Source organism: Hypanus sabinus, chromosome 16 (assembly GCF_030144855.1).
Source record: "Hypanus sabinus isolate sHypSab1 chromosome 16, sHypSab1.hap1, whole genome shotgun sequence".
NCBI classification, from domain to species: domain Eukaryota; kingdom Metazoa; phylum Chordata; class Chondrichthyes; order Myliobatiformes; family Dasyatidae; genus Hypanus; species Hypanus sabinus.
Genome location: NC_082721.1, coordinates 84,484,848 through 84,508,802, shown reverse-complemented (window position 1 = coordinate 84,508,802; position 23,955 = coordinate 84,484,848). Strand labels below are relative to the sequence as shown.

General features: G+C 40.9%; 2 protein-coding genes across 4 annotated transcripts in view; one reads left to right on the top strand and one right to left on the bottom strand.

Annotated features, from left to right (window-relative positions):
- Window positions 1–15,963, top strand: part of dnmt1 (DNA (cytosine-5-)-methyltransferase 1) — a 71,743-nt gene extending 55,780 nt beyond the window's left edge. Inside the window, exons 25-34 of one of the 2 annotated variants that reach the window (XM_059992327.1) lie at window positions 1,084–1,218; window positions 2,212–2,494; window positions 3,331–3,472; window positions 5,298–5,464; window positions 8,358–8,535; window positions 9,245–9,440; window positions 10,282–10,445; window positions 11,273–11,389; window positions 13,679–13,766; window positions 14,839–15,963. In XM_059992327.1, the coding sequence (XP_059848310.1) occupies window positions 1,084–1,218; window positions 2,212–2,494; window positions 3,331–3,472; window positions 5,298–5,464; window positions 8,358–8,535; window positions 9,245–9,440; window positions 10,282–10,445; window positions 11,273–11,389; window positions 13,679–13,766; window positions 14,839–14,876 (1,508 nt within the window). In that variant the 3' untranslated portion in view covers window positions 14,877–15,963. The other variant, XM_059992329.1, reaches the window with a different exon arrangement.
- A 147-nt stretch (window positions 15,964–16,110) lies between these two features.
- The window catches only part of eif3g (eukaryotic translation initiation factor 3, subunit G), a 32,997-nt gene continuing 25,152 nt past the window's right edge, over window positions 16,111–23,955 (bottom strand). For both annotated transcript variants that reach the window (XM_059992330.1, XM_059992331.1), the window contains 4 exons: window positions 17,168–17,275; window positions 16,771–16,907; window positions 16,559–16,665; window positions 16,111–16,200 (listed from right to left, as the gene is read on the bottom strand). In XM_059992330.1, the coding sequence (XP_059848313.1) occupies window positions 16,185–16,200; window positions 16,559–16,665; window positions 16,771–16,907; window positions 17,168–17,275 (368 nt within the window). In that variant the 3' untranslated portion in view covers window positions 16,111–16,184. The remainder of the gene's footprint in view (window positions 16,201–16,558; window positions 16,666–16,770; window positions 16,908–17,167; window positions 17,276–23,955) is intronic.

Below are 23,955 nucleotides of genomic sequence, written 5' to 3'. Positions count from 1 at the left end.
TGTCGCAGTGTAAATGTGTAGGGGCAAAGACCAGGAGAGATTAAATTATACAAATGGTGGTGATTATACTGGCTGAAACAATTTGATAAAAGTTTGGAGGAAGTGTAATCTGAAGAGGAGAGTATTAGAATGATGGGTGAAACTGGAATGGCTGATTAAGTTTTATTTATTGCTGAATCCCTAATCCACATCTGAATGATAATGTGGTAAATTAGGTTGGCAGTTGCAGATGATACCTAGATTAAGGGTGTAGTTGGCAGCTAGGAAGGCTTTCAATTCAGCGGGATCTGGACCGGATCGAAAAATACGATGGAAAAATGGCAGATTGAATTTAATGCAGACAAGTGTGAGGTGTTGCACTTTGGGAGGACAAGTTAGGGTAGAACTTCAAACACGAGGAAATCTGCAGTTGCTGGAAATTCAAGCAACACACACAAAATGCTGCCTGGCCTGCTGCCTTCCACCAACATTTTGTGTGTGTTGCTCGGGTAGAACTTGCACAGTGAATGGCAGGGCACTGAGGAGTGCAGTAAAACGAAGGGATCTGGGGACATTGGAGTATTGAGTGCAATTCTGGTCACCTACCTACAGGAAAGAGATCATTAAGATTGAAAGAGTGCAGAGAAAATTTACAAGGATGTTGGGATATGAGGATCCTAGTTATCAGGAAATGTTGAATAGATTAGGAGAGAATAGATTCCATGAAGCATAGGAGAATGAGGGATTTGATAGAGGTATGAAAAATTGAGATGTTTCATGGACAAAAATTGAATGCCGATGGACGTTTTCCATTGAGGTTGGGTAAGACTAGAACTAGAGGTCATAGGTTAAGGCAGAAGGTGAAATATTTAAGAGGGAACTTCTTCACTCGGGGTGGTGAGAGTGTGGAATGAGCTGCCAGAAGAGTAGGATGGTGGTTCAATTGGAACATTTAAAATGTTAGGTTAAGTACGTGGACGTGTGATGGATTGTAGAGGGGTAAATCATCTTGTACTGATTGGACTCAGAAATCAGGGGTAATTAAGGTCATATCTGTAGGATTTTTATCAAAAGCAGCAGCTAATTACTTCTTTTTGTTTACAGGCAAAGGAAAGGCAAAATCTACAACAGAATCTGAACACACAGAACCAGAAGTAATCGACAACAAATTTGAGAAACTTCGCAGCCTTGATGTTTTCTCAGGCTGTGGTGGGCTGTCAGAAGGATTTCATCAGGCAGGTTCGTTTAGCAAGGATGAAGTGCACTAACCCCATGTCTCTTGATTCCCTTAATATCAAAAGGCTAATCAAATTTCTATTGAGCAGGTATGTAATCACCACAGTTACCATAAGTAGTGAAATTCCAAAGTTGACTACCCTCTTGGTGAGGACATTTTTTTACCTCAACCCTGATGGGCCTAAACACCATTGCAACTTTGATGCCTGGTTTTAGACATCTCAACCAGAAGAAAGGCCAACAAAAATCTACCTTCCCAAGTTCGATAAGGATTTTGTACACTTTGTTGACATCGTCTCTCATTCTCCTAATCTTGAGAATACAAGGCTTACCCTTGGTCACCTGTGTCTATATTTGTATGACAGACGCACCATCCAGGAACCAAACTGTTGAACTTTGGCTGCATTTTATATATTCCAAGTTTTTTTTTTCTAAGGCTGACCAAACCTGTACACAGTGTTTCCAGATGTGGCCATATCATGGTTTTATATAATTGGAGCAAGATGTTTGCTATTGTAATTATCCAGCAAAAAGGCCAACACACTTTTATCTATTCCTAATTACTTGATGTACTTGGTCATTTATTTTGTATATAACAATGCCCAGTTTCCTGTGAGAATACTTCAGACAAATAGTTTTTAAAAACTTTTGTTTCTATCATTTAACCACATTATATTCCATTCTTCACTCTTACCTATTCACTTCTTTGCATTCTAATTGCACAGCACCCTGCTGCCCAGTTTTTTATTGTAAATCTTCGTAGACCTGATCATTTGTAGAGCACCCTACCCCACACACTTGGATAGCGAATTCAGGATTTGGAATAACTCAACTCAATCTGGAAATTAACATTGCTGAAGCCAATCGATGTTTTAAATTTTCAGTGAACATGTATATGTGAGCTTTTGCAGTTCGCAAGTAAATGGCCACTTCGTGTGCACTGATGTTCTTTAATTGTAAAAATTTAACATGAAAATAATTGTCCTTTGTGCACAGGTCTGTCAGAAACCCTTTGGGCCATTGAGATGTGGGATCCAGCAGCCCAAGCCTTCCGCTTGAACAATCCTGGTGCAACCGTCTTCACGGAGGACTGCAACGTTCTCTTGAAACTTGTCATGGCTGGGGAGAAGACCAACTCACTGGGACAGAAACTGCCACAAAAGGGCGATGTGGAATTGCTTTGTGGTGGCCCTCCATGCCAGGGCTTTAGTGGAATGAATCGCTTCAATTCCCGCACATACTCTAAATTCAAGAATTCCCTCGTAGTCTCTTATCTCAGGTCAGTGTAATAGTTGGTGGACCTATGTATATCTAATGGAACGTTTGTTTCAGTAATCTCCATTCTTCATTGATTAACCAGTCAGACAGATCGGTGTAAATCTTGGCTCAGTTGACAGCACTCCTAGCAGAATCAAAAGTTGGGTTTTGGTTCCATTGTCCTGGCTCTTGACTTGTACAGTGCTGAGTTGTTCCACTGACGAAAACGTTGCTGTTCTGATGACTCCCCTCTGATCTCCAGGGATCCCACTGCACAATGTCTGTTGGCTAATATTTATTCCTTACACTTCTAGCTGATATAATTTGCTGTTTGTTTGAACATGCTGAGGAAATTGTTATATTACACAATCACATCTTTAAAAAAAATTAATTTACTAGGTCCTGGGATCTCTTCAAAGGGGCAATAGAAATTACTTTTTATTAATTACAGAATGATGCATCTTGGTATTTAAATCAATTGCAAGTTTTGGGCTACGTTTCTGAGGTCATAAATTATTTAAAGGATCAATTGGGAAAGTGTTTGCAAGGAACTGACTTTTAAGGCTCTTTTACCTTGTACTCTGCTCTGGAAAGCTACAATGACTGAAGTATTAGTTGGATCAGATTTGATCTTGTAAAAAAAACTTGGATGGTTGACTGTATTCTTGATATTTAACCGATTACTTTGTTGGAGATATTATCGTCATCTTAGTTTCCCCACAGTGCAACCACTTCTGATATAAAGAACTTGCTTATTTTTGCTTTTCATCCTCCTTGGGTGATTACTGAGGTGGTTTACTTTCAGACTTGTTTCTTATACACAACTTTAAAAATTGCATTTATTCTTGCATCTTACAGCTATTGTGACTATTACCGGCCCAGGTTTTTCCTCCTAGAAAATGTGAGGAACTTTGTATCGTTCAAGCGCTCCATGGTTTTGAAGCTAACTCTACGATGTCTTGTGCGAATGGGCTACCAGTGCACATTTGGTGTGCTGCAGGTGAGCTTCTCTTTTTCTGCCAAAGTACTAGCGGAATGATTTTTTTACAGAACCCATCCATACCCAGTAACTTAAATATAATGTTTCCCAGTGTGAGACTATTAAATTACTAATTATGTATTTCTGAAATTCCCTTGCATGTACTAGACTAAAAAAAGAGAATTAAAAACATGTTCTTGAATTATTCAGGTATTTGTCACTGAGTAGGTGTGCTGTTTGAGAAAGATTCCTATCTCTGTATTTGGTTATTGCACTCTCCTGTTGAGTTGCACTTCCACAGCCCAGTGTTGCTCCTTCATTGGTGAGCCTAGAAAATAGCAAGAGGCTTCTTGTCTGGCCGATGTTATGAGGATGTACTAAAACAAAATCAATCATTCTAATTCTGGATACCATGTGCACATTTGCCCTGCTCTAGGGTGCTGTAGCCCATTGTGGTCAAGTACACCCAGAGCAGTGCTCTGGGAATGGGGGATCAAACCACATGCTAACAAATAAAATTAAATTCAGTGGATTCCAGTTGATCAGGGCTGTGCTTATTTGGGACAGGAGACTCTTGCCAAATAAGGTCTAACTAGCATCAATTGCGAGTGTCTGTATTATAAAGCAGAGCAGTGAATTTTGTCACTAATAGTTGGCGAGAGATCAACAGTAAGACAGTTCAGAACTGCTTTGCTCACTGCAGTTTCAGGTAGTCAGGCTTCGAGGAGTTTCAAGAATTGGCTGGGAATGAAAAAAATGATTTTACTGCAAGTTAGGAATTTCAAATTTGAAGGTATTGACGGTCATCTTGAATGTTACAATGAAAATCAATATCTAGAAGATGCAATCATCAATAACATTATATGAAGGCAGTCCATTATCAACACTGGATGTGTGTTGATTTTGTTCATTGTGTATACTGGATGAATTACTCCATTGACAACTATCAGGAACTCATACATAGTTTTATAGTACTGTAATTCTATTGGTATTGATTTGTTCTGTATTTTAATAGCTCATTTGTCTTTTTTATACCTTTTTATCTATTTTCATGAAACATTGGCTAAATGGGCCAAAATGTACTGGTCCCAATGTGTCCCAATTAACGGGAATCCACTGTACATTAAAATAACTTTGTGACTTTGTTACTGCATCCATGAGACAACCTGATTGCTGTAAAATCTCACATTCATTGGTACCTTAGTAAAAGAAATCTGACATTCTTGGCTGGCCTGACCCATTAGTGTGCTTGATTTTTAATTGCCCTTTGAAATGACCCACAAGGTAATTGACTCCACGGCATTTAGGGATGGACAATGTACAGGGGCTCCTCGGGTTACAAATAAGGTATGGAAACTCACTTAAGACACATTCTCCCATATACTTCTAAAGCATTTTTCAAGCCAGTGATGTTTCATATGATCATTAATGACTGGAAGCAGTACATGTTCCATTCGCTTAATTATGGGTAACAATGATAATTATTCATTGATTTTAATATGAATTGTAGCAAGTACATTAGAGTGAGATATAGCTCACTATAAAAATACAGAAAGATCAGCTTACAGACTGCTGAATCCTTGCATAACCTGGGGGCTGTCTAAACATTGAGATGCTTATAAGTGGGGATCTTACCCAGGTCTATGTGTACAGACCCTGCCGGTCCTTGATATTCTGAGCAGCTTTTTGTATAGTGTAGCAGCTTGACTCCCGTGGAATAAGAGGGTGTGGGTTAATCCCCTCACTGAATACAATTGGTAAAGGTCAGTGATGCTGAGCATTTTAGAAGTTCACAATAATTGACCTGCTTCTCTTTGACCTCTCTAATGTTTTTTGGTTCGATCAGGCTGGTCAGTATGGAGTTGCCCAGACTCGCCGGAGAGCTATTGTTCTGGCCGCTGCCCCTGGAGAAAAGCTGCCACTCTTCCCAGAACCTTTGCATGTATTTGCTCCAAGAGCCTGCCAGCTCAGTGTTGCAGTGGATGATAAGAAGTTTGTCAGCAACATTACCAGGTAAAATCACGTAATCTGTTTCACATCTCTTTAATCCATGCACCCCCTACCTGCCCACCCGTAGGTCATGGTTTATCAACTGCTCAATAGAATTCCTATTGAATGTGATGAACTTTCTTAGCTATCTGGTAAGGCAGTGAATTCCAGTCCCCCATAATTCTCTGAACAAGATGATTTTTTTTCTGTTTCTTCTACAGACAATGTTAATCTATGGCCTTGATTATTGACACCTCTTTAGGCTCTTGTGATCTTGCATGCATCCACTTAACCTTCCATGTAGACGTTTCTATTCCAAGGTAGTCCTATCCAGATTAGTTAACCTTTCTGTATAACTGAACTTCTCCGGTCCTGACCATATCCTCTGCACTCTCTAATACGTACTCCACAGAACCTTTTTTCTTTTGGCCATTACAGTTCTCCTCTCAAAGATGATGCTGCTGCTTGCTCTTAAAATACCTTTAGTGGTTCTCCTCTTTCATTTACTCCTCCAACAAGCCAATTTTTATTCGTCTTGAAGGTGAACATTAAAGGCAGTTCCACTGCACTTCGTTAGGTGTGACTTACCCATGCACACTTTCTCAGGGGGCTAACTGGCAGACATAAAAAAGAAAGGGCAAATGTGTTCTGCTTTTCAATAAGATGGTTGTTCTGATCTTTGGCATCAACACTACTTCTTACACAGTGCCCATAACCCCCGAATTCACTATAGTTTAAAAATCTCAGGCTTGAATACATTTAATATCTGAGATTTAACCTTAGATTTACATCCCCTCCCACAGCTACCCATCAGTGTCAATAATATTTATGCCATTAAACCACTTCAATTTCCATTCATATAATAACCTTGCATTCTTCTAACCTGCTGACTCGTGTAGCCTTGAACCAGACAGGATAACTTGACTCAACATCACTTGCACTCATCATTTAATTGTTCCCACAACCTATTGTCTCACTTTCGAGGAGTCTTCATCTTGTGTTCTTGACTGTCATTGTTTATTTATTTTCTTTTTTTTTTCTGTTTTTATTTGCATGTTTTCTTTGCACATTGTGGTCACCCTGTTGGGTTCATTGATTCTATTGTGTTTCTTGTATTTACTGTGATTGCCAGCAAGAAAATTAATCACTCAGGGTTGTATATGATGATGTACAGTGCCTGTACAAAGTATTAGCCCCCTTGGAAATAAGTTTTCATGGTTTTATTGGTGTACTACATTGTATCACAGTGAATTTAATTTGGCTTTTTTGAAAATGATCAAACAAAAGAATTGTGTCAGTGAAAACAGATCTCTACAAAGTGATTTAAATTAATTACAAATATAAAGCACAAAATAATTGCATAGTATTCACCCTGCCTTTGTCAGTATTTGACAGTAGTTATAGTCTTGAGTCTGTGTGAACGGGTCTCTATCAGCCTTACACATCTGGACACTAATTTCCCCCCATTCTTTACAAAACTGCTCAAACTCTGTCAGATTGCATGGGGATGGTGAGTAAACAGTCCTTATCAAATCCAGCCAGAAATTCTCAATGGGATATTGGTTTGGACTCTGACTCACTCACTCCAGGACAGTAACTTTGTTTTTAAAACCATTCCTCTGTAGCTTTGGCTTTATGCTTGGGGTCAGTCTTGCTGAAAAACAGATCTTCCAAGTTACAGTTCTCTTGAAGGCTCCATCAGATTTTCCCTGTATTTTGCTGCATTCATTTTACCCTCTACCTTCACAAGCCTTCAAGAGCCTGCTGTAGTGAAGAATCTCCACAGTATGATGCTGCTATCAGCATGCATCACAGGAGTGGTGTGTTTTTGATAATGTGTGGTGTTTGGCTTATGCAAAACATAGCATTTAGTCTGATGGGTTAAAAGCCCAACTTTGGTTTCATCAGACCTTGGAAACTTCTTCCAGCTGACTTCAGTCTCCCACGTGCCTTGCAACAAACTAACCGAGATGTCATGTGAGTTTTTTCTACAGCGGCTTTGTCTTTACCACTCCCCCATAAACCTGTCTGGCGAAGCACCTGAGCAACAATTGTATGTGCAGTCTCTCCCATCTTAGCCATTGAATCCTGTAACTCCAGAGTTATCAGTGGTGGCCTCCCTCACTAGTCACCTTTTTGCATGATCGCTGTTTTTGAGGACGGCCTGCTCTAGGCAGACTTACAGCTGTGCCATATTCTTTCCATTTCCTGATTGATTTAACTGTACAGGGGATATTCAGTGATTTGGAAGTGTTCTGGTGTTCAGCTCCTGATTTGTGCTTTTCAATAACCTTTTCACAAAGTTGCTTGGGGTGTTCTTTTGACTTCATGGTGTAGTTTTTGCCAGGATACTGAATCACCAGCAGTTGGATCTTCCAGATCCAGGTGTATTTTTACTACAGTCAAACGAAACACTTTGACTGCACATGGGATCTCCATTTTACTAATTATGTACTTCGACATGATGAGTCTTATTCTGTTGATCAGTCTAACAAAAGCCAAATTAAATCCACTGTGATTCAGTGTTGTAATATACTAAAACATAAAAACTTCCAAGGGGGTGGTGAGTACTTATTATAGGCACTGTGCAAACTATGATAATTTACTTTGAACTTTAAAAAAAAGAAATGTAATCTTTTAGAAAATGCAGTATATTTGAATTTCTTCCATTCTGCAAATATGTAGCATCACATTATTACCTCCTGGGACTCGTATTGTACGATTCACTGTCTCTTGGCGGAAGATGATTAACTTTAACTTTGGGTGTTAGTTGCACCTGAGATCTTGTGGTTTGAAAGGTCCAGTACCAGACCATATGATGCAGATACCAAATGAACTGTGGGAGCTTTATCTGATATAATAGCTGATGCGAAATGACATTAGATGAAGGATTTCAAAAAAATTTAATCTTTCACAGGACAAAGTCTGCTCCATACAGAACCATCACTGTAAGAGATACCATGTCTGATCTGCCTGAAATTCGCAATGGGGCATCAGCGTTGGAAATCTCGTACAATGGAGAACCACAGTCCTGGTTTCAGCGGCAGATTCGGGGCACACAATACCAGCCCATTCTGCGGGACCATATCTGTAAGGTAGGAGGGCTTTATACAATCTCAGCCATTCCCTGCAGAATTAATATCACTTAAAGAAGCTTGCAATCCTTGTTGGCCAGACACAAATTGGAAATGAAGTCTGGGTCAACAGCTAAAATCAATTCAGCTTTGTTTATCTCCAGATTTTTCTTCATCTTCAGTCTTTACCTGTGTGACTAACTCACAAACGTTTTGTGTAATTGTAACTTGCACTGTTGCCTCCAAGACTGAACGTGTGGTTTCAATTTTGATTTTTGAGCACAAATACAGGCTGATGTCCTGGTACAATGTTGAGGGAGTTCTTTTTGGATAAAACAGAGTCCATGGTGCTAATATTTATTTTTCAACTATAAAATATTATCTGATGACTATTACATTTGTAGGGAGCTCTGAGTGCAAACAAGCTGCTGTATTTATCATTATACTTTGATGAAGTTTCAAATGTCTTTCCTTGAATGCAAAGGGTATTCTGAAAGATGCTGTAGAAATATTGGTCTGCCTTTAATATATTTTTTTCAAATTTGTATATTCACACAGTTATGAAGCCAAGTAATTCTCTGGCTTCATTGACTTCAGTCATTTCTAATGCCAAACTTCTAAAGGCCTCTCCTGATCACAATATGTAAACTGTTCTGATTACTCTCTCTTTCTCCTCCACCACCACCCACTCCCCAACATAATACCTATTTTTTTCCCTCCCCCTCTACAGGATATGAGTGCCTTGGTTGCAGGCAGAATGCGTCACATTCCCCTTGCCCCAGGGTCTGACTGGCGTGATCTTCCAAATATTGAGGTACGACTCTCTGATGGCACCATGACGAAAAAGCTGAGGTACACTCATCGTGACAAAAAGAACGGACATAGCAGCACAGGTGCTGTACGTGGAGTTTGCTCTTGTGCAGAAGGTTAGTGGAGGAAGTAGCAACTGCAGAATCTGACACGGAGATAGTTGTTTCCATATACATTCATGTACCTTTGTACATTACCACTTTAAGAAAGAAGGAATAAAGAGAGGTGACAATTGATATTATAGTTATGTGGCCTTGCTAAGATTACAACTGGATACTGCTCTTTGCTGCGGAATTTGTGACACTCCGGGAGTATAGTATAAGGATAAAGAGTCAGCCATCTAGTATTGTGATTTGGAGAAATATGTTCTGATGGTGTGAAATTTTAAAATTCTCCATTCAAGTTGCATATGGAGCATATGCAAGGAATGAATAGAATTCTAGATTGCTCCTGAACCAGTTACATTGTTCAATTAAAATCTTGGCCAATCCAGTACTTAAATTCCCCTTTCAATATTAAAGGCTACACAGACAATTATTTGTAATGTTCTTGTGCACGGCTCTGGATTGAATAGCCTGGTCACCCGGGGTGATTAAAAAGAGACCAATGTGAATCAGATCTCTAGAACGTTAAGTGTCTATGCATGGCCTTATCTAGGAGATTAGATAGAAGCAAGGTTAACAAGAAGTTTTTTTTTAATCCATCTAATACTTCATGAGCTTAACTTTTTTAGATTTTATATTTGTGGTATCCTTGCTAACATGTGAAAGATGCAAAGTTTGATCAGTTTATCTTCCAGGAGAATTTGCTTGGATTTAAATTTACCATTAACCTTTTCTTGGCTATCACATTACTGATGTTATTGCTCATTTTAATGGGATTTTTTTTAAATCACAAATGCTGCGATGACCGTCCCTATGGAACAGAATAATTCATAGCTGCTGTTTTGGTTTGTAGGTAAGCAATGTGATCCAGCTGACAGACAGTTCAACACACTCATTCCATGGTGTTTGCCCCACACTGGGAACAGGCATAATCACTGGGCTGGCCTGTACGGTCGGCTGGAATGGGATGGATTTTTCAGCACAACGGTCACTAATCCTGAGCCGATGGGGAAACAGGTGAGATGACTCAACAGGATACTAAATGAAATTCATAAACTATTGTTGCCTATTAACTGTGAGGGAGCTACTCAAGGAAGATTTAGAGTTTGGGAAAAGAATAGATGGTGTGTTGAGCTGGGCAGGTTTGTATGTAACAATGAAACTGGTGTTGTTTGGGCTATTGTTTAGGAAGTCCCAGTTTTGAATGACACTGTTATGGTTTATTTACATCACACTAGCTAATTTGTTAGACCTAATTCACAATGGCATCAGCCTCCTCTTGAACACTTCGTGATCTCCAGTTTGACTTTTTTTTTGTTGCCTGTCCATTTTTTGCTGATAAATGTGAACTGCCTTGCTGGGTAAAGCCAGGAGCCGTTGTAAAGACCAGAAAATTCTTGAATTTGTTGTAGTTGGAATGTGAGTTCAGGGGGAGGGGGGAGGCAATAACTAGTATAGTAATCTATTTGATGTCAGCTGCCTCCTGCTGAAATGTGGGGGACTGTTGCTAGAAAGGGAACAGGCTGGGCTATTTATTCCTCTCCATAGATGCTGCCTGGCTTCCTGAGCTCTTCCAGTATTTTGTGTGTGTTAACTCAAGATTTCCAGCATCTACAGAATCTCATGTTAAGGCAGCAATTTAGCCCCTTTATCAAAAATCCATCATTCTTTGATTCAACAGATGATGAGGTGTAACTTTTTGGTGAAAAGTTTATTGTATGGGCTCTCATGCTAAAGATTGCTGGGAGATTATTTTACAGGCACAAAGCAACCTCATGAGGGTCAATCAGAAAGGACATGTAGAAATAGTATTTACTAAGATATCTAATGTTGCAATTTTTTAGGGTCGTGTTCTGCATCCTGAGCAGCACCGTGTGGTGAGTGTGCGAGAGTGTGCACGTTCCCAGGGATTCCCAGATACGTACAGGCTTTTTGGGAACGTCTTAGACAAACACAGACAGGTGCGTGTTGCTGTTTCTTTCATTCATTCTGTCTGTTTGAAAAAGACCATAAGACATAGGAGCAGAATTAGGCCATCTGGCTCATCGAGTCTGCTCCGCCATTCAATCATGGCTGATCCTTTTTTTCTATCTCCTCAACCTCAGTTCCCGGCCTTCTCCCTGTAATCTTTGACGCCATGACCAATCAAGAACCTTTTAATTTCTGCCTTAAACACACCCAGCAACTTGGCCTCCACGGTTGCACGTGGCAACAAATTCCACAAATTCACCACCCTTTGGCTAAAGGAATTTCTCCACGTTTTGAAAGGGCGTCCCTCTAGTCCTAGACTCTCCCACCATAGGGAACATCCTTTCCACATCTACTCTGTCTGGTCCTTTCAACATTCGAAAGATTTCAATGAGATTCTTCCCCCACCCCCACCAGTGCCTTATAAAAGCCTCAGCATCACATTCTTGCTCTTGTATTCTAGACCTCGAAATGAATGATAACACGGTATTTGCCTTCCTCACCACTGACCTAACCTGCAAGTTAACCTTCAGAGTGTTCTGCACAAGGATTCCCAAGTCCTCTGCATCTCAGATTCCTGGATTTTCTCCCCGTTTACAAAATTGTCCACTCATTTATTTCTAGTACCAAAGTGCATGACCATGCATTTTCCAACATTTCATTTGCCTCTTTCTTGCCCATTCTCCTGATCTGTCTTAAGTCCTTCTGCATCCTACCTGTTCCCGCACACTACCTGCCCCCCCCCCCCCCACCAATCTTCGTATCATCTTCAAACCTGGTAACAAAGCCATCTATTTCATCATCTAAAATCATTTGTATACAACATAAAAACTGGTCCTAACACCAACCTCTGTGGAACACCTCTAGTCACGGGCAGCCAATCAGAAAGGGAAACTTTTATTCCCACTCGCTGCCTCCTACCAATCAGCCAGTGCTCTAACCATGCCAGTAACTTTCGTGTAATACCATGGGCCTTTGGTAAGCAGCCTTGTGTGTGGCACCTTGTCAAAGGCCTTCTCAAAGTACAAATATACAACATCCATTGCTGCTCCTTTATCTATCCTACTCATAATCTCCTCAAAGAATCTTATTAAGTTTGTCAGGCAGGATTTTCCCTTAAGGCACCATGCTGACTTTGTCCTATTTTGTCCTGTGTCACTAATACTCCATCACTTCATCCTTAACAATCGACTCTAACACCTTCCCAACCACTGAGGTCAGGCTAACTGGTTTACAATTTCCTTCTTGTTGTTTTCCTCCTTTTATGTCCAGATAATTTATGTACCTTTAGGTCTTTCAGTTTTTTGAGCACCTTCCCTCTTGTAACAGTAACTGCACCCACTTGTCTTCCTTCACACACTACAATATCAGGCATACTGCTAGTGTCTTCCACAGTGAAGCCTGACAAAAAAATACTCATTTAGTTCAGCAGCCACCTCCTTGTCCCCATTATTATTTCTCCTGGCTCATTTTCTAATGGTCCTATATCCACTTTGCTATTATTTTGCTAGCTTGCTTTTTATATTTCATCTTTTCCCTTCTAATGACTTTTTTTAAGTTGCTGTCTGTAGGTTTTTAAAAACTTCCCAATCCTCTATCTTCCCACTAATTTTTGCTTTGTTGTATGCCCTTTCTTTTGCTTTTACAATAGCTTTGACTTTGCTCGTTAGCCACAGTTATACTGTTTTACCATCTGAGTATTTCATTTTTGGAATACACATGCCCTGCACCTTCCTCATTTTTCCCAGAAATGCATGCCATTGCTGCTCTGCTGACATCCCTGCCAGCAGCTCCTTCCAATTTACTTTGGCCAAATCCTCTCTCAAACCACTGGAATTACCCTTTCTCCATTGAAATATTGCTACATCAGACTTTACTTTCTCCCTATCAAATTTAATGTTCAACACAATCATATTGTGATCATTGGTTCCTAAGGGTTCTTTTATCTTAAGTTCCCTGATGGCCTCCAGTTCATTACATAACACCCAATCCAGTATAGCTGATCCCCTAGTAGGTTCATCTCTTAAGCATTCAACAAACTCACTCTTGCGATCCATTACCAACGTGATTTTCCAAATCGGCCTGCATTTTAAAATCTCCCATGACATTGCCCTTTTGAGTCACCTTTGGTTCCAAAAGGTGGATGTGTTAAATAACCATGACATTCTTCGCCTGGCAAATCTGTTGAAATACTGTTTACTTAAGAGTCTTGTTTTACTGACACCTCTTTCAGAAATTTCCTCACCAAGGTCCAAATAATTTACTGCTTTTAATATTGACAGGTTGGCAATGCAGTACCACCTCCTCTGGCTAAAGCTATCGGACTGGAAATAAAAATCTGTGCACTTGAAAGGAAGAAAGGGAACACAGGTAAATGAGGTGGAATTTGAAAATGTACAACTATTTTATAATTTGCCTTCAAATCCTTTTGGGCTTCTTTTCTCTATTAATATTTGGAAACTGCTGCTGGCAAGACCAGTATTTATTTCGTAGTCATGACTGCCATTGAGGAAGTGAATGTGAGCTGTCTGCTTGCTGAATAGGGTAGTCCAGGACTTGAAGTGCAGCAATGATCTAGGACCAGGATACATTTCTGAATCAGGATGGTGTTTGGGGTGCTAATCAAATGTGTCAGAATTGGACTACTGACCCATAAGATAAAATAATTTTAAAAATTGTTATGGTAAAAGCTGTATAGATCTCCAGCTAGGTTTCGTGGGTTGAACTTTTACCTTTGGTAAGTGGAAGAGGTTTTCTTCCTATTTCTGGTTCATCACATCCTTTAGTATCATTGGAAAAATACATGAAGTACCATTGTCATGAGATGAGGCATTTATTTCCAAGGGGATTGTGGTGAGCCATCTTGAACCCTTGTAGTTTTGCAATGAATCTTTGGCCAGGGCTGAGAGTAGGATTTATGGACATAGCTCTAGCTGAAATGAAGTTGTGTGTAACTAGGGAGGAATAATTTTTATCAAGTTCTGACTTCTGAATCAGGTACTTGGAACTCTAGTATTAAACGTTCAGACAAATCTTGGAAATGTGTGTATGTTATTTGTCCAATGGCATTGGTTAATCAATGTAATCTAGAGGAATTCATGTGGAATCTTCTGCCTGGGTGCTAACTCAACAACCACTCAGGACTGAGTTTCTGCGCTATTGACATTTTAGGACTATCAATAACAAAGTAACTGTACAGACTTCTACAAATACACCCTAAAGTTTCACAGATGTTGCCTTTGTCTCTATAGTCAGGTTCTGGTTTCCTGCAGTGCCATGGAAAACTGATCCTACTTCCCTTCAGTAATACTTGCTATTCAGAAATATCTTCTATAAATGTGTGTCATGTCAGAAGTTATACTTTTGAAATAGGATTTCTCATTTAAATGTTGAAGTATAATGCTGGATTACAAAATTCAATACCCTGTTACTCTTCCAACAGAGACCATCAAACTCGAGATTATGGACACAAGCAACTGATTGATCTTCAACTTGAGATCTTCGTGCACTACATTTGAGGGCAGGAGGAAGGAAAGATGGGATTCCTGTGACTGTTCAATGAACCAATGTCCCTTTTTAACTGGCTGATGTGAAGCAGCCACTGGAGATGTAATATTGTTTTTAGTTCATGAATATTTTCTCTTGATTGTGCAGTGCTGTCATGCATTGTGGATTTTAATGTGGTTTTTAAATGCACATTATTTGAATAATTGCCCACTTTCTGCAGTGGTAATTCATATGTTTAATAAACTTGTAGTTTTATATGTTGTAATATTTCAATAAATATCTTGAGTGGAATGATGTGGTGAAATTCAGTTTGATTGTTCTTTTGTTCCCCATTTGGTCTCAAGTAACAGTTGCCAGCAAGTAGTTACCTAGTTATTTATGTTTCAAATATTTAAACATTTCTTAATGCCTCTTAGTGACTTGATGGGAACTTAGCCACAATGGATCAGAAAATTAAGTTTAAGGATGGCTGATTTCCTGAAAGACGGTAAACTGGTTGTTTTCAGTAACAAAACTGTGGTCACTATTTTCATTCCAGATTAGTGGCTAGGAAATTTAAATGGCACTTCAGTATTTGCAATTTGACTACTTCTAACTTCTACTTCTAAAGGCTAAAAATTGCAGTGTCTTTTGAACACTGTCCCGTGACAATAGAATTGAGAATCTAGGACTATTTTAAGATGCCTAGGGCTGAAAGTAGACTTAAAAGAAATAAGCATCCAAGATTCTGAACTGTAGAATAAGGAACTGAAATACTCAGGTCACAGTGCAGGAGCAGAGGACTGATTCCTTACACCATCAAAATCCTCATCAATTTTGCATTCAGTCATGCTTAGTGCAAAAAAAAAACACTACTTGTAATACAATTTCAGAAGCCATTGGGTCTAGGCTGACTCCCTGTAGGCAATCCCATCACTCCATTTCCGCTGCAACTAAAAGCAAGGTGAAGGAATGTCATGGGTGGAAATTAGGGGAAAGAGTAGAATCACTTACTCCTTTTACTTTTTCTACTTACCTACGAAGGTAGTTTTACAGTAGCAGTAAACTAGTACAGTGGTCAGTTAGTGCACAAACAAGGCAGTAGAACAACCTGTTTTGCTAATCTGCAACGCTAGGAATGAACTTCGGTGAGAAGGTCTTTGAGTATGAAGAACAACTTGACACTCCAGGATTCATTTTCAGTGACTTGCATCAGGCATAGAAAATGTCTAATCCAGATACTTTATTTGATGTTAATGAAATTTCAAGTTTGAAATTGATTTGCTCAGCTGACAATGACCTTTAGTTGTTTGATGGCCTAAAAAAAAGAAAACTTGTATAAGTCACAATTATAAAAAAACCTTCCTAGGATTCTTAAGCTGGTCAGAATAACCCCCAAGTGTAAAAGGAAAAGCAGAAGAAAACAACCGTACCAGTGTTTAACTGGTATTGAATGCTATAATTAATCATAAGCTATTTCCATATCTATTATTCCACCTTGTGTAAATTGCCAAAGAGTCCCACATGGTGGTCAATGGGTTTATGTGCTATTAATATCCTACTGGGTCTCATTTTACGAAGTTGCACATATCTTAACAAATACTGAAGTCTGACCGGAGTCACCAGCAGCAACTGCCAGGAGACCTTTGTAGCAAAGCAAATTATTAAACACTTACTTGGCCCATTCCACGTTCAGGATTAAATGATCATAACCAAATCCGGACACGCCAGCAATGGCTCTGGCAGCATCTTCACGCCGATGGAAACTGATGAAGGCAAAACCCTGAAGATGGAGGGGAGGGAAAAAAATTGCTCTGAATACAAACCAGCACTTCAAACCTCCAGGAGAACACAATGCTAACCCAAGTGAAGACATTAGCAGCATTACCTTCGATTGACCAGTGTTCTTATCCTTAGCCAGGTAGATCCTAGAAATGGAACCAAAAGGTCTGAAGAGTTCCTGCAGGTCAGTCTCTCGTGTGTCCTCTGAGAGGTTGGTGACACGGATTGTGGCGTTGTCATCCGCTGGGGAACAAGACAGCAGTGTCAGAACTACACTCATCAGACACGGGGTTAAAGAAAATAGACCATGCACACCCTCCTGATTTATTGCAAGTCCTCCAAGGCATGGGTGAGTCAAGGGCTTCTCAGTGGACAAAGCTCATGTTCTCTGGTATGGGGCAGCATTGCAGAACTTTTGCTACATTTACCCTCTACAGTTAATCTTGTGGGTGTGTATTACTGTATTTGAAACACAGTGCAGTGTTTTAACCCAGTTCTCTCACCTCTGCGATTTGTCTGCATGGACTCTCCCCGTCGATTGGCTCCATCTCGTAGACTGGGTGGCACATACTTCCCAGTCTTACTCTGAGCTGGTTGGACTGGTTCAGGATCTGGAGACAAGGAACAAAACTTTAAAAAGACTTGCACAGACACCACTAGCTTTATTACAGGGAACCATCTAGAAGTGGCTGGGGCACACACCTCGATGTGTTGGAAGGTTCAGGATTCAAGTTACATTCCTGAGCACAGAAACCCAGGCTGAGAGAACTGGGCGAGTGCTGCACTCCAGAGGTGCCACCTTATGTGCAAGACAACAAACATCATTAAGCACTTCCATCATCCAAGTTATGTTCTCTTCTCGTTACAACCATCAGGGAGAAGCTACAAGTCCCACATAATCAGGTTCAAAAACTGTTATACCCAACACCCAGCAAGCTCCTGAACCAGTGTGGACAAGTTAACTCACGTCACAACTCAACAACCTTTAGACTCACTTTCAAGGATTCTTCAACTCAACATTATTAACTTTTAACTAATAAGTATCTTTTTCAAATTCTACTGAATTTCTATATCTTCCTGTAAAATTTAATCTCAAAGTGTCTATATGGTGACATATACATACTTTGAAATAAACTTACTTTGAACTCAGCCCCTCAATACAATCGTGCTTGATCTGCTCTCCACTCTTCCTCAGTGCCAGTTCTCCATAACCTTCAATTCACCAACCTTTCAAAAGTTCATCCACCTCAGTGATCTAGACTCTAGAGATACAGAATTCCAGAGATTCACTGCCCTCTATTTGGACCTGACGAAAACATCTAATGTCCACCCTGTCTTGATCTCTTCTTTATTTATTTAGCAATACAGCACAAAATGGCTCCACTGGTCCTTTGAACCACGCCGTCCAGCAACATCAATCAACCTTAACTTACTCATGGGACAATAACCAATTAACCCACATCTGTGGACAGGGATGAAACCAGAGCACCTGGGAAGAACATACAGAGAATCCTTACAGGTGGCACCGGAACTGAACTCCACCCAGAGTTCTAATAGCGTCTCTAACCACTACGCTTCCTACTGTGGAGGGGACGTTTCCATGGGATCCTCACTTATTCAAAACGTGACATGCATGAATCTAATTGACTATGATAGGGCAACCATCGATCGGAAACGGAAACCTACAGTAGAGTACAGGCCCTTCAGCTCACAATGTTGTGCCGACCCTGTAATCCACTCTAGAAACTGCCTAGAATTTCCTTTCTACATAGCCCTTTATTTTCCAAGCTCCATGTACCTATCTAAGTCTCTTAAAATACCCTATTGTATCCATCTCCACCACCTTCACTGGCAGTGCTTTCCATACACCCACCACTTTTTGTGTGAAAAACTTACCTTGACATCCCCTTTGTACCTATTTCTAAGCAACTTAAATCTATGCCTGCTTGTGATGGCCATTTCAGCACTGGGAAAAAGCCTCTGCCTATCCACATGATCAATGCCTCTCATCATCTTACACACTTCTATCAGGTCATCTCTCATCCTCCGTCACTCCAAGGAGAAAAGGCCAAGTTCACTCAAACTCTTCTCATAAGGCATGCTCTCCAATCCAGGCAACATCCTTGTAAATCTCCTCTGCACTCTCTATAATATCCACATCCCTCCTGTAACGTGGTGACCAGAATTGAACACAGCACTCCAATTGGGGTCTAACATAGCTGTAACATTACCTCTTGAACTCAATCCCACGGTTGATGAAGGCCAAAACACCATAAGCCTTCTTAACAACACTGTGGACATGAACTCCAAGATCTCACTGATCCTCCATACTACCAAGAGTCTTGCCATTAATACTATATTCTGTCTTCAAATTTGACCCACCGAAATAAACCACTTAACACTTATCTGGGCTGAACTCTATCTGCCACTTCTCAGCCCAGTTCTGCATCCTATCGATGCTGCGCTGTAACCTCTGACGAACATCCAGACTGTCCACAACACCCACAACTTTTGTGTCATCATCCTGAGATACAAAGTGAACTTCTTTTAGACTGCCTCCAATGCGTGTTTGTTCTTTGAAGATGGGAACTAAAACTGCACAGTACTTCAGGTGTGGCCCAACCAACACCCTGTACAATTTTAAGTCTTTCTGTTAGGAAACTCCAAATGCCTTACAGTAAATGCCAGTCTGCAAATTTCATGCACGAGAATGTCTAGACCCCTGTACATCCCATTCCTTAGAAATCTCCCAGCACTTAGATAATAGACTGCCTTTCCACTTGCTTTCCCAAACTGCATGACCATATACCTAAATCCCATCTGCTCTCAGATAGACACAGAAATATTCATGGCATTAGTATGAAGGCAAGTTGGAGGGGTGGGGTCCTCCTCCTGACAAAAATGTATCCCTCAGTCACCTCACAGCTACTCTACCAAAAAGGAAGCACCACTGTATAACATTAAGGAATAAAAGTTCAATGCGTACCATGGGGCACTGCTACCATCTCTTGGTTGCTGCTAGTACTGCACCAAATGCTCCAGGGAAAGCTTTCCTGTGATTGACGGGTCCAGAGATGTCATGGGAATCTAAATCAACTCTGGGCTCACAGACTGAGAACAGTAGGAAAGCATATGAAATGATATGGACTTAAAACACAGTGGATTATACTAGGAACAAAGGATTTTGCTGTCAGTGATGAAGCTGGGAATATAGTCAAACAAAGGTGATGATTTAATTCCCCTGGAGGTAAATAGAGGAAGTTGGGCAAGGTCTCCAAGGACACAGATTTATCCAGCAGAGACTAAAACCCAAGAATGTAAGAACACTCTGTTGTGTCACCAAGGAACCAACTATATAGTATGACAGTAAACCCAAGAGAACTAAATCACCCATCAACGTAATTGATGTTGTGATGTAGTTACAGAAGGAGAAATTTTTCATATTCATCTGCAGAATCTAGGCATCATTGAAATTTGACTGGTCAGGTAGAGCTGCAGCCACTGCACCTCCCCGCCAGAGACCCAGATTCAATGCTCATCTCCAACCTGGAGTCTCAACATTCCCGTAACCCGTTAGGTTTTCCTTGGGTGCTCAGTTCCCTCCCACATCCCGAAGACGTATGGGTTGATATGGTAACAGGCTGCTGTAAACTGCTCCTAGAGTGCAGATGAATAGTAAAATATGGGAGAGCTGATGAGTCAGTGGCATAATAAAACGAGGTATGCTATCCATCTAGCTTAAATGGATAGATGATGGAACAGTACAGACTCAGGGCTGAAGGGCCTGCATCTATGAAACAAGAAGCAAGGCAGCTGCGAGTGGAACGTCTGAAAGGATTTTTGGAGAGAAGGCATTTTACTGCTCAGAGTAAAAAGAAGCAAGACTGCACAGGTGCGTGACATCAGCCAGTAGAGAGCTGGAAGAGTTTAAAAAGACCACCATATACATCAGGCAGCGGAGTGAGAGGGTAGCAGAGTGAGAGGGCTTTGGTGAAGAAGGGTCAAGGCAAAGAACGAACTTCCAGAGATTCACAGATAACAGTCTTCGACTTCCCCAGCGGACTCTTCCCTTTCTCCTGTTGCTCTGTCATGTCAGATGAGCTCAGACTCATGCCATGCTCCTCCTGTGACATGTGGGAACTCAGGGAGGCCAACAATGTCCCTGAAGACTACGTGTGCCGCAAGTGTGTCCACATGCAGCTCCAGACAGACTACAGGGCGGCACTGGAGCTGCGCGTGGACTCACTTTGGAGCAGCCGAGATGATGAGAATGCACATTTAGTGAGTTGGTCACACCGCGGTTTAATGATCTAAGGAAAGATTGGGAATGGGTGACCAACAGGAAGAGTAGCAGAAAGATAATACAGGAGTCTCCTGCATTCATCTCCCTCCAAAACAGTTATACTGCTTTGGAGTCTGTTGGGGGAGATGGCTCATCAGGTGAAGGCAGCAGTAGCCAGGATCATGGCACAGTGGGTGGCTCTGCTGTGCATGAGGGCAAGAAAAAGAGTGGCGGAGCTGTTGTGGGTGGGGAGGGGAGGGATTTCATGGTAAGGGGAATAGAGAGGAGCTTCTATGGCCACAAATGGGACTCCCATATGGTGTGTTGCCTCCCAGATGCAAGCGTCAGAGATGACTCCGAGAGGCTGCAGGGCATTCTGAAAGGGGAGGGTGAGCAGCCAGCTGTTGTGGTGCATGTAGGTACTAACGATATACAAAGAAAGCAGGATGAGGTCCTACAAACTGAATTTATGGAGCCAGGAGATAAACAGTAGGACCTCAAAGATAAAAATCTCAGATTACCGGTGCCACATGCTAGCCAAAGTTGGAACTGCAGGATAGCTAGAATGAATTTGTGGCTTGAGCAGTGGAGTAGGAGGGAGGGTTTCAGATTCTTGGGGCATTGGAACCACTTCAGGGGGAAGTGGGACCAGTACTATCTGGGCAGGACCGGGATCAATGTCCTAGGGAGATCGTCTGCTACCACTGTTGGGGAGCTTTTAAACTAATATGGCAGGGGGGGTGGGAACCCACACAGAAAAGAGGGAAGTGATGCAGAGACCAAAGCAAGAGTTAGTGGAGAAAAAAAGTAATAGTGTGCATAAAAGTAAAAAGCAAAAATTGCATAGGTCACTAGATTCTAAAAGGACAATGAGTATAAGGGCATTTTATCTAAATGCCTGTAGTATTAGAAACAAGGTTAGTGAACTTGTGGCACAGATCAGTACCAAGGTATATGATTTAGTGGACATTACAGAAAACTGGTTGCAAGGTGGAGATGACTGGGAATTAAATATCCAAAGGTATCAGGTAATATGGAAAGATAGGCAAGAAGACAGAGGAGGTGGGGTGGCAATCTTGATTAGGGATGAGATCAGGGTGATTGTGCGAGACGATTTAAGATCAACGAGCAGAATGTTGAGTCCATCTGGGTAGAGATTGAGAAGAGTAAAGGGAAAAAAAATCACTGGTGGGTGTTGTCTATGGGCCACCTAATAAAAATATTGTAGTGGCAGAGGCGATTAACCAAGAAATAACTGAGGCTTGTAACAGAATGGCAGCTGTCATGGGGGGATTTTAACTTCCACATAGATTGGGTGAATCAGGTTGGTCAAGGAAGTCTTGAGGACTTCATAGAATGCACCCGTAATGGCTTTCGTGAGCAGCACGTTAGTGAACCTATAAGGGAAAATACTATCTTAGATCTAATCCTGTGCAATGAGACAGGTAAGATTAACGATTTTGTAGTCAGGGATCCTCTTGGAAAGAGTGATCATAGTATGATTGAATTTCGCATACAGACGGAGGATGAAAAAGTTAGATCTAAAACTAATATATTATGCTTGAACAAGGGAGACTATAATGGGATGGGGGGGAGATGGCTAATGTGGATTGGGAGCACAGGCTATGGTAGGACAGTTGAGGAACACTGCAATACTTTCAAAGAGATTTTTCACAGTGCTAAGTACACTGCAATACTTTCAAAGAGATTTTTCACAGTGCTAAGTGTGGGGAGAACCTGCCTTGGATAACGAAGGAAATAAAAGATAGTATCAAATTAAAAGCTCATGTGTACAAAGTTGCAAAGACTGGAGGATTGGAAAAACTTCATAAAGCAACAAAGAACAACTAAATAAAAAATAAGGAATGGGAAGATAAGAGTATGAACATAAATTAGCACAAAATATAAAAACAGATAGCAAAAGTTTATGTAAATATATAAAGCGGAAGAGGATGGCTAAAGTCAACGTAGTTCCCTTGGAAGACGAGAAGGGGAAATTGATATTGGGTGATAAGGAAATGGCTGAGGCATTGAATGACTATTTTGTGTCGGTCTTCATGGTGGAGGACACGTCTAAAACGCCAAAGAAGAATGCTATGGACAAAATAGGAGTGGAGGATCTCGATAAAATCACTGTCACTAAAGAAATAGTGATAAGCAAACTAGAGGGCCTGAACATAGATAAGTCCCCCGGTCCTGATGGGATGCATCCCAGGGTGTTGAGGGATTTGGCAAAGGTTATAGTAGACATTTATCAAAACTCTCTAGACTCTGGGTAGGTCCTGGCGGATTGGAAGACAGCAAATGTCACGCCCCTTTTTTAAAGAAGGATATATACTATAGGCCAGTTAGCTTAACATCTGTAGTCGGGAAAATGCTTGAAGCTGTCATTAAGGAAGAATTAGCGAAACATTTAGAAAGGAGTGGTTCCATTAGACAGACTCAGCATGGATTCAGAAAGGGCAGGTCCTGTTTGACAAACTTACTGGAGTTCTTTGAGGACATAGTGAGTGCAGTGGATAGAGGGGAACAGGTAGATGTCGTATACTTGGATTTCCAGAAGGTGTTCGGTAAGGTGCCGCAGAATAAGACTTATAAGTAAGATGTGGATGCGTGGAGTTGGAGGAAGTGAACATGAATAGTGGATTGGTTAACCGACAGAAGGCAGGGAGTTGGTATAAATGGGTGTTTCTCCAGCTGGCAGTCAGTGGTGAGTGGGGTGCCGCAGGGGTCGGTGCTGGGCCCGCAGCTGTTTACCATTTACACTGATGATTTGGAAGAAGGGACTGAGTGTAGCGTAGCAAAATTTGCTGATGACACTAAACTGAGTGGAAAAGCAAATTGTACAGAGGATGTGGAGAGTCTGTAGAGGGATATAGATAGGTTAAGTGAGTGGGCAGATGGAATACAACATTGGTAAATGCAAGATCATCCACTTTGGAAGGAATAGAAGAGCAGATTATTACTTAATTGGTGAAAGATTGCAGCATTATGTTGTGCACAGGGACT